The 16951-nt window shown below is 35.3% G+C and overlaps 1 protein-coding gene across 3 annotated transcripts; it reads left to right on the top strand.

Annotated features, from left to right (window-relative positions):
* The first annotated feature begins 221 nt into the window (after positions 1–221).
* On the top strand, positions 222–2875 carry LOC113107111 (elongation of very long chain fatty acids protein 4-like). Of its 3 annotated transcripts, none has more exons than XM_026269334.1 (8): positions 222–602; positions 990–1060; positions 1220–1407; positions 1523–1603; positions 1763–1819; positions 1926–2040; positions 2216–2343; positions 2560–2875. In XM_026269334.1, exons 2-8 carry the CDS (start codon positions 1003–1005, stop codon positions 2725–2727), a joined length of 795 nt encoding a protein of 264 aa, XP_026125119.1. In that variant the 5' UTR covers positions 222–602; positions 990–1002; the 3' UTR covers positions 2728–2875. The 3 variants fall into 3 exon arrangements, with proteins under 3 accessions (XP_026125119.1, XP_026125121.1, XP_026125120.1); XM_026269335.1 differs by lacking the exon at positions 222–602 and adding an exon at positions 621–840; XM_026269336.1 differs by lacking the exon at positions 990–1060.
* Positions 2876–16951: the final 14076 nt, after the last annotated feature.

The raw sequence follows: 16951 nt of genomic DNA, 5'->3' as shown, positions 1-16951 counted from the left end.
GGCCATTAAAAAAATTGGGATCCAGAATAAAAGACTTGAGTTTTTAAATAGATCTGAAAACACATTTACACAAAGAGATCTTTCTTTCTACTTCATTTTTCAGTTTGCAGCAAACTTTTTTATTTAACAGTATTTAGCCAGACATATAAAATTAGATTACGTGGTCATGTTCATTTAATTCAATGCGCCCTCAATGCCCTTCCCTCCGATACTGGGTGTCAAAATAAGAGTCAAGGTTTTATATTTATATTTTAACAAACCTGAGGTTATTTGTATTATGACACACATGTGGAAATATACTTTAAAAGTATAAAGTGTTATAAGTATAAAATTATAAATATGCTCTATTTGTTTAAATTTCAGATTAATGTGTCTGTTTTCTTGGCCCCAGTGGGACTTATAATTGTGAAACGTGAGTTATGAAAACTGGGTGCAGTCCAAAGTTTTCCTTCCAGTAGTTCTGTACACTTCTGCATAACAATTGATACCGCTCTATTTCCCATGTTACTCAAATAATTTTGTGTGAAGTTCAAAGTTCTTATCTGACTGCGCGACTGACTGAACTCTTCCACACAGTGCGATACACCTGTACGTTTCCTCAGGTAAGTTCACCAGTAAGTTACTGCGGTCAAGTCAGCCGCAGTTCTGTTGATTGCAAACGTTTGTCAAAACGTGAAATAATCCCTATACAGAAAAAGTCAATTGCAGTCCGATAATAAAAACGTACGTTACATTTCTTGTCAATAAGTTGCATAATTACAAGAACCGCCTGCAATATGGAGAAGGTATCCCTCAAGTACAAGACCTCAAATCTCTGTTGCAAATCTGCTTCCTTAACATGTATGCAACACTTCGATTTTCTTTGTATAGCATGTAGCCCATTATTAAGAACGCACAAACACGGGATATAATATTCCTTTTTATACATGTTTTACCACCGTCTACTGAATGCTAGTCTAGTCTTTTTGTTGTTTTGTTTTATGATAAAGCACATATTCCTCTATGGAATCAGCATGGCAGAGAGTGGAATCCGTGCACCGCTGGATTGTAGAAAATGGCGGTATGATTTTTTTTTCGTGTTGTATAAACATGATTTATTTCACACCTTGTATTTAACTGTACTATCTAGAGAAACGTTACATCATAAAATATTTATATAATCATCTATAGAATGCACTTTTATGCAAAACTCCTTGTGTTTTCTGTCATGGTATCACAGATAAGCGGACAGACCCATGGCTTCTTGTCTACTCTCCTGTTCCAATCATCTGTATATTTTTGTGCTATCTTGGTATTATTTGGATTGGACCCAAGCTTATGAAACACAAGGAACCAGTGAACCTAAAAGCAGTGCTTATTGTATACAACTTTGCGATGGTCGGTTTGTCGATTTACATGTTCCATGAGGTACATTTTGGATTTCACACATACTTGTTCAGTCCAATATAGGTGCATACTATTTCAAGGTCTTGTGTTAAAATAACCTAGTCATCAAATCTAAAATCTATTTTTCTTTCCAAAGTTCTTAGTCACATCATGGCTGGAAAACTACAGTTATCTGTGTCAACCTGTGGACTACAGCCCCAGTCCTCTAGGAATGAGGGTGATTACATCTCTCTCACTTTGTTTAGCTGCCTAATGTTCTTTGCTATCAGTAATTCCTGTTTTTCAAATCATAATCAAATTTACCTATGATGTTATCATTATTTTTCAATTTCCAAAAAAATTGCATTGTTACCTAATAATTACTTGATCTTTTTAGATGGCCAGTGTATGCTGGTGGTTCTTCTTCTCTAAAGTTATTGAGCTTAGTGATACAGTAAGTTTTACTCATTAAAAAAAAAAATGATTGTTGCAGATATTTACACCTGTTTTAGACATGCAGTTCAAATAAAGAAGCTTTCCCTCCCAACCTCCTCTCTCAGGTCTTTTTTATCCTAAGAAAAAAAAACAGCCAGCTCACTTTTCTACATGTGTATCATCATGGAACTATGATCTTCAACTGGTGGGCAGGAGTTAAATTTGTGGCTGGAGGTCAATGTAAGACAAACATTAAATAATTAATACATATTCAGTGACAACAGTTAATATCCACTGTTTCCTAGCCTTTTTTTATTCTATGAATTTTTATATACACACTAAAAATAACACTTATGCATGCATTTTTTCTAAAGTAATTTTTTTTTCATGTATTTCATTATTTTGTGTTTTTCAGCATTTTTTATCGGGCTGCTGAACACCTTTGTTCATATTGTGATGTATTCCTACTATGGCCTGGCGGCCCTGGGGCCTCACATGCAGAAATATCTGTGGTGGAAGCGTTACCTCACCTCATTGCAGCTGGTAAATACACAACACATTGATATTGTGCTCATTTAGTCTTTCACTTTTAGTCTATTAGAGCCTTTTGTTTCACAAATTTGTATTCTTTTGTAAATTGCATCAATACAGATGTCCTGTAAATAGATGGGCAGATGATAATTTTTACAATTAGAATAAAACAAAAATTAAAACAGAAACGTTACATCAGCGGGACTGTTGAACAATTTGTCATTACAGGTCCAGTTTGTCTTGCTGACTATTCACACTGGTTACAACCTCTTCACCGAGTGTGATTTTCCTGATTCCATGAATGCAGTTGTGTTTGCATATTGCATCAGCCTCATTATACTCTTCAGCAACTTTTACTACCGGAGCTACATAACCAGGAAGAGCAAGATGTCTTAGCATATTGGTCCACATGAGGAGGAGAGGACTCACCTGTCCTTTAATATACTAATTTGTCCATTGCAGTTGTCACTGCAGTCATTCCTCAGTTATATTAAGTCTTCAGGACTGAAAATTTGCTGAAAACACTGACCTTATATCTAATTTGGGTTGTAAATGACTTGACTAAAAAAGATGTCACGTTTTATTGCATTTTCAACCAAAATAATTGTAACTTTAAATAAAGTTTAATTTCATTTTAAATAACTTAATGATGGAACCTTGTGCATTACAAATTGTCTTTTAACAAAAGTGAAGTGCACTAGATGGCGTCGGGCTGCCTCAGACGATGTTCTCGCATAGATTCTCATGATGAGATACTGTAGTACCAGTGCTGCCAAATCCGTGATTTTCTATCGGTTTAAGTGAACCCAAAAATGTGACATTTATCCCCTAAAATGCGAATTTTAGCAGAGGAACCCCAACAAAAATTTATATTTTACCCCACCGGAATGCGATTTTTACCGGGGATCCCACTCGAAACCAGTGGGGCAGGGTTTCATATTTACTTGATTGAAGCAGCTCTGGGCAATTAAAGACTCCATTTGTCCATTCATTATTTCTAAAGAAACACAAAAATGTATAAAAGGCCCGATTACCTTGTATCTTACGTTGTGGCCCCGTAGAAGCAGTCTTTGTAAAAATAGGCTAACGATTGCATCATAACCTGCGACTCTCTGTCGCACAGTAGAGAAATTACCATGATGATAGCTCATACTTTTTTTTTTCTTTTTTTTGACTTTTTCAAAGCCTCTGATTCTATTGAGCATCCTTTTATTTTCTACTGTTTAAAACACTTTGGGTTTGGGGCTTATTTCTGTAATGCTATGAAAACTCTTTATATAGTTCAGTGAAATTAAATAATGGCACTACTCAAAGATTTAATTTGGAAAGAGGAGTTAGACAAGGCTGCCCAGTCTCTTTTTACCTCTTTCTCATTGTTGCTCAGGTGTTTTGTCACTTCATCCAATTTAAAAAGAATTCAAGTTGAAGAGAGAAGTATCTTGATAAGTCAGTTGGCTGATGACAAGGCTCTTTTCCTAAAAAAATGATCAAATTCAGTCAGCTGTCAAGATCATTGAAGTTGTTTCCAGTGCCTCAGGGCTTTTCTTAATTTATAAAAATGTGAACTATTTGCTTTAAAAAGTTGCTATTAAAGAAACATATGTAATATCCCTGTAAAGGATTCTCCAACTTATTTGGGTATGGTTATTCCTAAAAATGAGTGATCGACCCAGTGATAAAAAAAAGTATAGAATAGATTTAATGTTTGGTTGCAGAGGGACTTGACTCTCAGAGGTTGTGTTCTGCTGGCTAAAGCGGAAGGTAATTCTAGGCTTACTTATATAGCTTCCTCAATACACTCAGACAATAAAAATAAATAAAATAATTGATCGAATTATGCTGAATCTTTTGTGGAAAAACCGTATACACTATATTAGAAAATCTGTAATTGTTAATTCATATAAAAATGGAGGGCTTGATTATTTAGATTTTTCTATTTTAAATAACATTTCAAAATTAACTGGTTGAAATATTTTCTAAAAAACAGTGATTCTGTGTGGAATATGATTTCTAAATCGGTTTTTGACAAACTTGGTGGCCTTTCATTTTTGCTTATGTGTGATTTCAGAATTGAGAAACTTCCAGTTAAACTGTCAGCTTTTCACAGGCAAGCACTTTTGGCTTGGAAATTAATTTACAAGCTGAATTTTTCTCCACATTATTAATATTTTATATAAACGAGTATATTTTGGACAACTTAGTTTGATGAGGGAATTCTTGTGGTTGGTGAATTATTGAATTATCGGGGGTATTTAATGACTTATGATGAGTTTCTTTCATACTTCAACCTCCCTGTTTCCCCTAAAGAATTTGCCTCTGTAATTGGTGCTATCTCTTTGTGTGTTGTCTCTTTATGTAGTTTCTTATTGTGTCTTTATTGCATCTAACTGATACGATTAGTGGTAAAGTTTGTTTATCGACAAGCAAAAATAATAGGGCTATACATTCCCTTTTTCAAAAAGAACTTGTCAGTAAACCACGTCATTTCCTATTGGTCAAGGTTTATTGGAACTTTTAATTGGAATAAGGTCTGGTTGTTACATAATAAATATATTCTTACAGAAAAGGTCAAGGAAATTTTTATTCAAGATACTGCATAAATTTTACCCTGCTAAACATTTTCTATCCAAATTTAACAAAGACATTGATGTAAATTTTTCATTTTGTTTTTTGCAACCAGAAACTGTATTATTTTCTGGCACTGCCAATATACAAAAAGTGTGTGGTGGGAAATTTTGAAATTTATAAATAACAAATTAAAATGTACTTTTCTTTTGTTATACGAACATGTAATATTTGGTTTTCTACAATATGAAAAGAGTATGGAAAAGGAAGCATATATGATTAATCTTTTGATTATTTTAGTTAAGTTTTTAACCATCTTTATTTTTTGGCTTAAAGGTGCCATCTGTAATGTTTGGCCAAAAAAATTAAGTCATACTCCACATTCCATACCAGATGGGGGCAGTATGCCTCAATAAAGTGAATTGGTCTACTCTAGATTAACAAACGAGAAACGGCATAGTCTCTATGCTCCGCCCCTACTTTCACAACAACACTACAGCCATAGCCGAAGCCTAACTGTGCATTCACACTGCCGGCATCTAGAGCATCAAAAATCGCTCTTGCCGCTCTGCTCACGACGCTGCAGAAAGATTTGTGAGCGCTCAGACGCTCTAACGTAGATTGAATGCTTATTTTGTATTTAAAGTGGCCGCAAAGCAAACAAGCTTGTTGATCTCGTGCAGACTAACCACAAGGAGTTATAAGTTAACCTCATTAAATATTGTTGTGGACAAAATAATAGGATCCTTTACTTAAAATGAACAATCTTAGACACCTAAAGATTCCTGAGGCTTTTAAAAACTCCCAGCCTGGTTCATTACTCAAAACCGCAATCATGGGTAAGACTGCCGACCTGACTGCTGTCCAGAAGGCCATCATTGACACCCTCAAGCGAGAGGGTAAGACACAGAAATACATTTCTGAACGAATAGGCTGTTCCCAGAGAGCTGTATCAAGGCACCTCAGTGAGAAGTCTGTGGGAAGGAAAAAGTGTGGCAAAAAACACTGCACAACGAGAAGAGGTGACCGGACCCTGAGGAAGATTGTGGAGAAAGACCGATTCCAGACCTTGGGGGACCTGCGGAAGCAGTGGACTGAGTCTGGAGTAGAAACATCCAGAGCCACCGTGCACAGGCGTGTGCAGGAAATGGGCTACAGAGAAGCAGCACTGGACTGTTGCTCAGTGGTCCAAAGTACTTTTTTCGGATGAAAGCAAATTTTGCATGTCATTCGGAAATCAAGGTGCCAGAGTCTAGAGGAAGACTGGGGAGAAGGAAATGCCAAAATGCCTGAAGTCCAGTGTCAAGTACCCACAGTTAGTGATGGTCTGGGGTGCCATGTCAGCTGCTGGTGTTGGTCCACTGTGTTTTATCAAGGGCAGGGTCAATGCAGCTAGCTATCAGGAGATTTTGGAGCACTTCATGCTTCCATCTGCTGAAAAGCTTCATGGAGATGAAGATTTCATTTTTCAGCACGACCTGGCACCTGCTCACAGTGCCAAAACCACTGGTAAATGGTTTAATAACCATGGTATTACTGTGCTCAATTGGCCTGCCAACTCTCCTGACCTGAACCCCATAGAGAATCTGTGGGATATTGTGAAGAGAAAGAGACAAAAGAGACGCAAGACCCAACACTCTGGATGAGTTTAAGGCCGCTATCGAAGCATCCTGGGCCTCCATAACACCTCAGCAGTGCCACAGACTGATTGCCTCCATGCCACGCCGCATTGAAAAAGTCATTTCTGCAAAAGCATTCCTGACCAAGTATTGAGTGCATAACTGAACATAATTATTTGAAGGTTTACTTTTTTGTATTAAAAACACTTTTCTTTTATTGGTCGGCTGAAATATGCTAATTTTTGAGATAGGAATTTTGGGTTTTCATGAGCTGTATGCCAAAATCATCAGTATGATCATCTAACGCATTCTCATCCCACAACTCCTTGCCGTCAACTGGGAAATACCGGGAAATACCCATAAATACATACAGCCAGATGGAGGTACCGTGACCTAAGCCTAGAACGCCCTCTGCTGACGTTTTATCGTAGGCTACACAGACATGCTTTTCCAAAATGTGAAACACTTCAATAATTAATGAACCAGTCTGCACACTACTATAGGCTATCTTAAAATCAGAATCAGAAATACTTTGATCTTTATTGATATTGATAACCCGGGGGACAATTCTTGTGTCACAGTTTATGTGCACATCAACACATTTAAAGGAATATAAATAATAATAGAAGTTGGTAAATAAACAAGAAGCCTATATACGTAAAAAGTATAAATATATGCTATAAAATATGAAGAAGAATTATAAAGGACTATGGATATGCAGCCTACAAGATTTACATTACTGTATTAACAGAATTGAATTGATTGTGATGAACAGTACTAGTAAATAAATAGAAACAGAACTGCAGCAAATTATATTACACTGAATGTTAAAACAGATAATATTGCACAGATAATATTTAAAACCGATAATATTGAATGAGAATTATTACATTGCACTACAGTACAGGGTCCAGTTTAATAACAAAGGGTCCATGTGTCAGACACTTCACTATATTGAGGCCACGAGTTAACTTATCTTGAGGCCACGAGTTATATATATATATATTTTTTTTTTTTTTTTTTTTTTTTTTTTTTTTGACAAAGTGGGACCAGAGGGGCTTCGTACGTCTGCCAAAAACGAAAAAAAAAAATATTTAAGTAAATCTCTGCATTACACTTACCCTCTAAATAATACATCATCATCGGTATTAAGTATTAAACAGTAATAAAATGAAAGAGAACATGTTTTTCTATAATCCAGTGATATAAGTTAAAATAAGTAATATCTTAAGTATAATTTCATGCATAAAGTAATGTATTTGATTTTACTTAAAGGGATGTATTTGTATTTTACTTAAAGGATAGTTCACCAAAATCAAGAACTTCATAATCAAGTAATCACTGAGTAATCATTTACTCATTTTCATGTCCTTCCAAACCTGCAGGATTTTATTTCTTCTGTGGAACATAAAAGTTATTTTAAGACTTTGCTATAATCCAATACGTTTTCCATGTCCCTCAAAGATATGATTTTTGGCTTCCGATAAGTACAATGGCTCATTTCACTGAATTTTACAAAAAACTATCATGACTAGTAATATATAAAACATATAATATATGGATTCATTTAAAAAAAAAAAAGAAAAAAAAGAGAGAGATGAGGTAACATGATAAACAGCCAAGTATGACCCATACTCAGAATTCGTGCTCTGTATTTAACCCATCCAAAGTGCACAGTGAATACACACCCGGAGAAGTGCCACTTTGTCACTTTAGTAGTTTATCAATTAATTTTCTGGTATTTTTTTCCCCCTTTTAATTTGTTGACTTCTGCTGTTTTCAGATTTCATTACATTTAAATTGTTCGTACTCTGCTTGCTCATGGAATAAAGCAAAGTATAAAAAATTGACACTGCTTTATTTAATGTTGTGGGAAGAGGTCTGAAAGCCATCACAGTTCACGGAATCATAATTTTAGATTGTGAGAAATCTAGATAAATGAAAAAATACTAAGAATAAAAATTATATAGTATACTTAAGTATACTTTCATATTATCATCCAACTGTTTTGATGACTTAAAAATACAAAATAGACAATTTTTTTTAAATGGTTATTAAATATGTAAACTTGAGTAAAAGTCACAACAAGAAAACCATGTGATGTTTCAGATGAAAGTTTAATCCTTTAATAACAAATATATTATCAGTTGGAGTTTTTGTAAATGTTTTACAATAAAATCTTTAATCTTTAACTGTTTTAAAATTTGTTACATTTACATAAATTAACAAAAGTACAAATAAAAGAGTTTAAAATATGAAATATATTTTGTAAATATAAACACATTTTAATTTTGATGGCCGCAAAATAATAATAATAATAATAATCAAAATAAAATAAAAATTAAAGTGAAAGAACACCTCCTGCATGAAAAATAACCAAATTAGTAAGTAACCCCTGAATGAAATAACCAAAAAATTATTTAAAAGCTTAGAATATCTCAGCTCTAATGAATGTAAGTAATATTATTTGCTCATAACTTTATAAAACATAAAACAAAAATAAACACCATTATTTAGATTCTCCTGATTAAAAAGAGCCCAAAATCACCATAATCCATTATCTAAAGATATTCCTCATGAAGTTATAACACGCATTAAACTACACAGGAGCTTGTCAAAAAAAAAAAAAAACATCAAAGGTATCTGTAATGGCGATTTCGTTTGTAACCTCATGAAACATAATTTATCATAGAAAAAGGCACGTCATTATTTGCAGGATATCCATCATTTAGATCCTAAGATATCTCTCATAAAGCTATAATACATAAAAATTATGACATGTAGCTGAGCAAAATATGAATTAATTCATTCAATTATATATATATATATATATATATATATATATATATATATATATATATATATAAAAATCAGAGGTTGCACTCCTGCCAAACATGCATAGATCTTGAAATATGGCACATTCTTTTCAGAAAATTCTTCCGATTAATAATCCAAAATTTACCACAATCAGTCGATCAGATCGATAGATAGATATTCCTCATAAAGCACAACACATTAAAGGGTGGGTGAAATGCTCGTTTTCACTCAATATCCTGTTAATCTTGAGTACCAATAGAGTTGTACTGCATCCTTCATAACTCCAAAAAGTCTTTAGTTTGATTAAATTTATAAGAGAAAAATAGTCTGTACCGATTTTTCCCGGAAAAACACGACAGGCTGGAGGCGTGGCGTGTGGGCGGAGCTAAAGAATCACGAGCGCGAATAGGCTTTTGCTTTGAGAGCGTTTGGAAGCTGTGACATTACCCTGAGGAAAAAACATCATCCAAAACAAACCATGGCTAACAGTCAGATTCAGCATATATTTATGATCCAGAATCAGATCCAGAGGCTGAAATTTAACAAGAGCAGCATCAGCAACGACGTCTCTATGTTGTATGTATTGAAACTGTATATATTTGCTTAGCGGTTTTGGAAAATGACTAAGTTCCACTTTATGTCATCTTTTTTTTTTTTTTAAGCTGTACATGTGGAAAGTGCAGTTTGATGACAACATCGCATGTTGTTTACTTGATGTGCTTACGCGCCGATAGTTAAGTTAAAGGGGGGGTGAAATGCTATTTCATGCATACTGAGTTTTTTACACTGTTAAAGAGTTGGATTCCCATGCTAAACATGGACAAAGTTTCAAAAATTAAGTTGTACGTTTGAAGGAGTATTTTTGTTCCAAAAAAAACTCTTCCGGTTTGTCACAAGTTTCGGAAAGTTTTTTTCGAGTATGGCTCTGTGTGACGTTAGATGGAGCGGAATTTCCTTATTTGGGTCCTAAGGCACTTCTGCCGGAAGAGCGCGCGCTCCCGTATAGCGAGGCTGAGCACAAACATTTCACTGATCAGACCGAGAGCGTCGCGAAAAAGAAGTGTGTTTTTGGTTGCCAGGGCAAGACAACCCTGCACAGATTACCAAAAGAGAAACAGCATTAAGGGACCAGTGGATGGAGTTTATTTTTACAGAGCATCAACGGAGTTGTGCAAGTGTTTTTGTTTGTTCCCTGCATTTCGAAGATGCTTGTTTACAAGGCCCAGTTTGACGACGGATTTGAACATCGTTTATTTCTTAAGGATAATGCTGTCCCAACGAAAAAGGGTCACGATCGTGTGTTGGAACCGCAGGCGGTGAGTAAAACTGCTTCAAATATCTCCGTGTTGTGAACTTAGCTATCGGTGCGTAAGCACATCAAGTAAACAACATGCGATGTTGTCATCAAACTGCACTTTCCACATGTACAGCTTAAAAAAAATAAATAAAAAAAAAGACGACATAAAGTGGAACTTAGTCATTTTCCAAAACCGCTAGGCAAATATATACAGTTCCAGTACATACCACATAGAGAGGCATTTGCTGATTCTGCTCTTGTTAAATTTCAGCCTCTGGGTCTGTGTCACAGCTTCCAAACGCAAAAGCCTACTGGCGCTCGTGATTCTTTAGCTCCGCCCACACGTCACGCCTCTAGGCGCTCGTGTTTTTCCGGGAAAAATCGGTACAGACTATCTTTCTCTTATAAATATAATAAAAATAAAGACTTTTTGGAGTTATGAAGGGTGCAGTACTACTCTATAGGTACTCAAGATTAACAGGATATTGAGTGAAAACGAGCATTTCACCCCCCCCCCCCCCCCTTTAACAACACAGAGATATTTGAAGCAGTTTTACTCACCGCCTGCAGTTCCAATACACGATTGTGACCCTTTTTCGTTGGGACTGCATTATCCTTAAGAAATAAACAATATGCAAATCTGGCGTTAAACTGGGCCTTGTTTGTAAAACAAGCATCTTCAAAATGCAGGTGTAAGGTCCAGGCACTCGGCCCAAGGAAGGTATCCGGTGCTGGATGAAGGTTTCCTGCGTGTTCAGTCTTTCAGCGCGTAAAGTTATTTAATTTAGGTTAAAACTCAAATCTGACTCCATTATTTATTTAATCTGACTCCATTTTCTTATGATCTCGAATTTAGGTTGAAATGCAAATTGGTTGTATGCCTTTTTAATTAATATTCTTCTGACATTTGATTATTCTAGTTAACTCTATTTTTATATTAACTCATTCATTCGGGTGCTCATGTTGCTAACAAGGATACAATGTAATCTACTAGTCAATAATTACAGAGTAAAACAGAATAGAATCAAAATATAACAATTTATTAACAGTCAGGTAGATATGTATTTTGCCAATTACACATCCAATTGAAACTCATCAAATCATATCAATACAAAACATCAAATTCTCAAAGATGAATCTAAAAGTAAAATTTGCATACCTGACATTAGAAAATACATAGTATGAAGTGAAGAGACACACAACACACTACGGGCTTTCTGGCTACAGAAATCGCCCTGATCCTTTTGCTGCAATCCCTTAAATACATCAGACCAAGACAAACATCCCCCAAGATGAAGACAGAAACTAACAATTGGAATTTGCATTAACTCAGGTTCCAAGCCGGGGTGGTTTTACAACTCAGTGGGAACAGGGGATAATTTACATGGAGGACCCTAGGAAAGGGCACTCCCATCACAGTAATCAAAATATATCTCGACTCTTCAGATCTGTATTATCTTCTAATCTACTTTTGTGAGAGTGAGACCATTATACCAGTAATGCAGTAAAGCATGTAATTTTCACTTTCATTTTGAGCAGACTAAGTAGAAGGAAGAATGGGTGAAGGGATTTAAAATGAAACAAATGGCCGGAAGGGGAGGAGGTCTCCTGCTCCTCCACTCTGTGGGGTGTCTCGAAGATGCTCGTGTATGTTTGTATTGTCTGTTTCTCAGGAGATCAAAGTATCTCAGGTTCTTTCGTCCTTACACAGGGAACAAACAGAAACACTTGCACAACTCCGTTGGTGCTCTGTAAAAATAAACTCCGTCCACTGGTCCCTTAATGCTGTTTTTTTTTTTGGTAATCTGTGCAGGGTTGTCTTTCCCTGGCAACCAAAAACACACTTTTTTTGTGACATTTCAGTCTCTCGCTATGATCAGTGAATGTCTCAGCAAAAACAAGTGTATTTATTTAGGACTTTGACTAAACTTGAAATTCAAAATTAAAATTTCGAATACGTATTTTTTTTCCAGCCATGGAAAGCTGAAAAGCTAGATTCCACACTTTCATTGGAATTTCAACTCCAGAAAGGTAACTTTGCTGATTTATTTCCACAGTTTACTCTAGTCAAGTTAACTAGCCTATATGTTCAACTAATTTATTATTTATTATTATTTGTTCAAGAGTGCACTGAGAGAGAGAGAGAGGTAAAAGAGCGGGACACTTCCTAGTAAACTCGTGTCTTGTGTGCATTTTATTACCAAAAAAAAAAATTGTGCATAATTTCGATTATTGCAACATTCGATAACGTCATCAGTTTAGAGAAGGATAGCATTGTTGAATAAAAATTAAATTGGAATTGTGTATGTGATGTGTCTGTTGGTGCACTAGCCGGATATTTCTCTGGCCAGCTAACGTCAACTGTCTGTCACCACCGACACCGCGTGTGTGCGCGTGAAGCAGTGATGCCAAGCCAGCAGACTCCAGAGTCCAGACTCGACAGAAAACACAGTTAGAGGTAAGACTTAACACATTTTTCATAGGTTCATCATTTTTCTGAACTTCATCGCAAGTCAAACCGCAGAAACAAGATTGTTGATAGTCTAATTTGAAGTGCCATTCTCGACATGTGGGAGAATATACTGTATTAAGATTTGTCTTCTCTGGCAACATTAACGTAACTTACGTTTATAACGTCTTCAGTTTGATTAAATAGTAACGTTTAGTATTGTTGAATAACATTAATTTGAAATTGTGTATTTGATGTATGTGCTGACGTAGTAGCCGTTTGAATAATCTCACTCGTTTTTTTTTTTTTTTTTTTTTTTTTTTTTTATTCATGATACGTGGAAGCATAATAATATACTCTCACTGTATTAATATTTTTCGAGATCTTACTCCTATTTTTATTTACCATTTGGTTAATTTGTTGCAGCAAAGAGGCCTCAACAATCAATCCAGGTACATAAATTACATGAACTAGCATGTATACAATGTTTTTCAAATGCAAACAATGTTGTTTCTCTTCAGACACAATCCCTAGAAAGTGTACATAAAACGTGCAAATATTCATGTCCTTTTTGCATCATACTATATATTTAACATGGAATATCCTGCGGAGGCAGCCACTACATTAGAATTCATCCAGAGGTAAGCACTTATTTTTTGTTGATATATTTTTCACTAGGAATGGGAACAAATATTTGAGTACTCATTCTTTAAAGGGGGGGTGAAATGCTATTTCATGCATACTGAGTTTTTTACACTGTTAAAGAGTTGGATTCCCATGCTAAACATGGACAAAGTTAAAAAAATTAATTTGTATGTTTGAAGGAGTATTTTTGGTTTGTCACAAGTTTCGGAAAGTTTTTTTCGAGTATGGCTCTGTGTGACGTTAGATGGAGCGGAATTTCCTTATATGGGTCCTAAGGACACTTCTGCCGGAAGAGTGCGCGCTCCCGTATAGCAGAGCAATGAGAGGCTGAGCACAGACTCACTGATCAGAGCGAGAGCGTCGCGAAATGTCACAGAAGTGTGTTTTTGGTTGCCAGGGCAAGACAACCCTGCACAGATTACCAAAAAAAAAACAGCATTAAGGGACCAGTGGATGGAGTTTATTTTTACAGAGCATCAATGGAGTTGTGCAAGTGTTTTTGTTTTGTTCCCTGCATTTCGAAGATGCTTGTTTTACAAACAAGGCCCAGTTTGACGCTCTCAACGCAAAAGCCTATTCGCGCTCGTGATTCTTTAGCTCCGCCCACACGTCACGCCTCCAGCCTGTCGTGTTTTTCCGGGAAAAATCGGTACAGACCATCTTTCTCTTATGAATATAATAAAACTAAAGACTTTTTGGAGTTATGAATGATGCAGTACTATTCTATAGGTACTCAAGATTAACAGGATATTGAGTGAAAACAAGCATTTCACCCCCCCTTTAACCACCTACCTGATTAGTTAAGTACTTCTCAAAGTGTTTATTTGGGTTTATATGGACTGTTGTTTAATTTTTTAACATCAAACTTTTATTTTAACTCACCATGCAAATGGTAGAAAAGTAAGCACAGCCGCTCTAAAGTCTAAATTTCATGCACATCACATTTTCTTTTCTTCACTTTAATACTAAAGTACTTGGTTTTTAGAGTACTTGACTTCTAAATTACTCAAAATTCCCATCTCTACTCTTCACACTTCCATTATTTTGCTCACTGTTATGAGCATATAAAATATCAAAACTAAAAATATTTATTTAAAAGACCATTTGTGAAGCTGTTTCATGACTAACGTCTATGAATGTTGCGATATGATTTTGTCAAAGTTTAATAGACAGACAAATTGAAAGGTCGTGATGACCGAGATCAAAGTCTTTGAAGATGAATCGTGCAGCTCTCTTGTATAATCTCTCTCTCAGCATCTAAGCAGGACAAAGGCTTTTCAGTGTGTTCAGTCTCATGTCTCTTCTACATGTCCACTCTGGATGTTACCACACTTTAATACTCATAGATAACGACACATTTCATCCTCTCTTGGAACGAAAGTGGCTAACTTCTGTCAACCTCCTCTACAAGCAAGGACATAGATTATAGATTCTGGACTAAAAAAAAATACCAAAAAACGATTTTAGAATCTGTGCAATAGCTAGGTGAATCGATTTTTCTCTTCAGGCCCTAATATGTGTGTTTTAAGTAAGAGTTTTGGTTTATAGAGAAGTCGACATTGTATTACATGTTGTATTACACGTTGATTGGCTAAATCAAATGATCCAATCAAACTTTTATATATTGTCATCAACCTATCTGTCTTGCTTATAAACCTTTCCATTAATAATTAATTTCTTTCACTGCAGGGTAGAAGACTCCAGCCCAGGAAATTGACTAATTCAGGCCCGTTTCTGAAGAAAAATACAGTTCTGGGAGAAAAACAACATTCAGGGACCAAATTCTACTGTTTGAAATCCTGCCGTTTTTAAATAATTTAATTTGCCTTTTATACATTCTAATTTTAACCGAACATATTAATGCATTTGAACAGGATTGATTTGTATGTTTAGAAAAGTGTTGTTGTATACAAAAGGAAATGAAATGTTTTTTTTGTTTTTTTTGCTATGCTATTTTTATTTTATGAATTTAGAAATTAAAATTGTGAAAAGTTATCAATAAATGGCATTTTTGTGGCAAAAACAGTGTCTTCATTTTACAGTAAGAAAAATTAATGCTGTAATCCTTATTACAGTAGTAAAATTCTCCTTCTCCTGCTAAGCCTTCGATGTGTCACAAAATGCACGCCATACACCTGGGGTGCTTCTCAATATGCCTCCTCGTCTCCTCGCTCCTCCGTCCTCCATCTTATGACCCGGAAACTGATCGAGCACAGCAATCTTGAAGGACATCACAAATTGCACCACGAGGAGGCCAAGTACTCCTCGCTGCAGACTGTAGCTCGGTGACGTCACGTATGTACGTCACGTATGTACGTGACGTGTGTTTACACGCCGTACTGACTGTCATTAATGCGCATATCGTAAGGTATGGTGGATATGAGATATTAATTTTGTTTTCTTAAAAAATTGCGTTTGAATTGCTTTTAATTGTCAGAATGCTTTGGTCATAATCATAGGGAGTGTCATTGCAAATGTGTGCGATTTCAAACATATATGACATGTTTTATGATATAGTATTCGAATGCTGGTCTTTCAAAGTCTTATTTCCCCTAAAATATACCATTAAAGAGGTCTTAAAATAGAGCAGAAAGACTTTAATGTAAGTAATGCCATTGATGGTTGCATGCATTGCAAAAAAAAAAATAAAAAATCATATTTGTAATCTTTTTCATTAACATTATCAAAGATTAATAGATACTGTAACACATGTATTGTTCATTGTTAGTTCATGTTAATTAATACATTAACTAGTGTTTACCAATGAAACCTTATGTAAAGTGTTACCTCTTAAATTGACCTTCATATGTCTTAATATGATTTTTTGGGGACATTGTCAGTGAGAAGAAATTCAGAGAAGAGACCCACTTCATGTTGCTAGAGTACTGTAATTATCTGTTTTTCTTTCTCTGACAGACTGTATAGCCCTCAACAGTAAAATTTTCAAATTGAAAAAAACTTCAAACTTTCAGGCCATGCTTTCTCAAGCCAATCCAACCTAAAATTTGACTTGAAAAACTTTATTAATTTAGTTGATGTTAATGCTGGTTACAAATTAAACCTCTTAGGTAGTTTACAGACTAAGCAAATAACACTTTTTCTAACAACATGCTATAATATATAAAAAAATACATTTAAAATATTTTCCTTGTACGGCTCTTCTGCCATTCTTAAAAATGATTTAATATGGCTTTAGTATTGTTTGTTCTTCTATGTAAATTAGGTGTT

The sequence above is a fragment of the Carassius auratus genome, chromosome 8 (genome assembly GCF_003368295.1).
Source record: "Carassius auratus strain Wakin chromosome 8, ASM336829v1, whole genome shotgun sequence".
Classification (NCBI taxonomy): Eukaryota; Metazoa; Chordata; class Actinopteri; order Cypriniformes; family Cyprinidae; genus Carassius; species Carassius auratus.
This window is presented reverse-complemented; position numbering and strand designations above follow the sequence as displayed.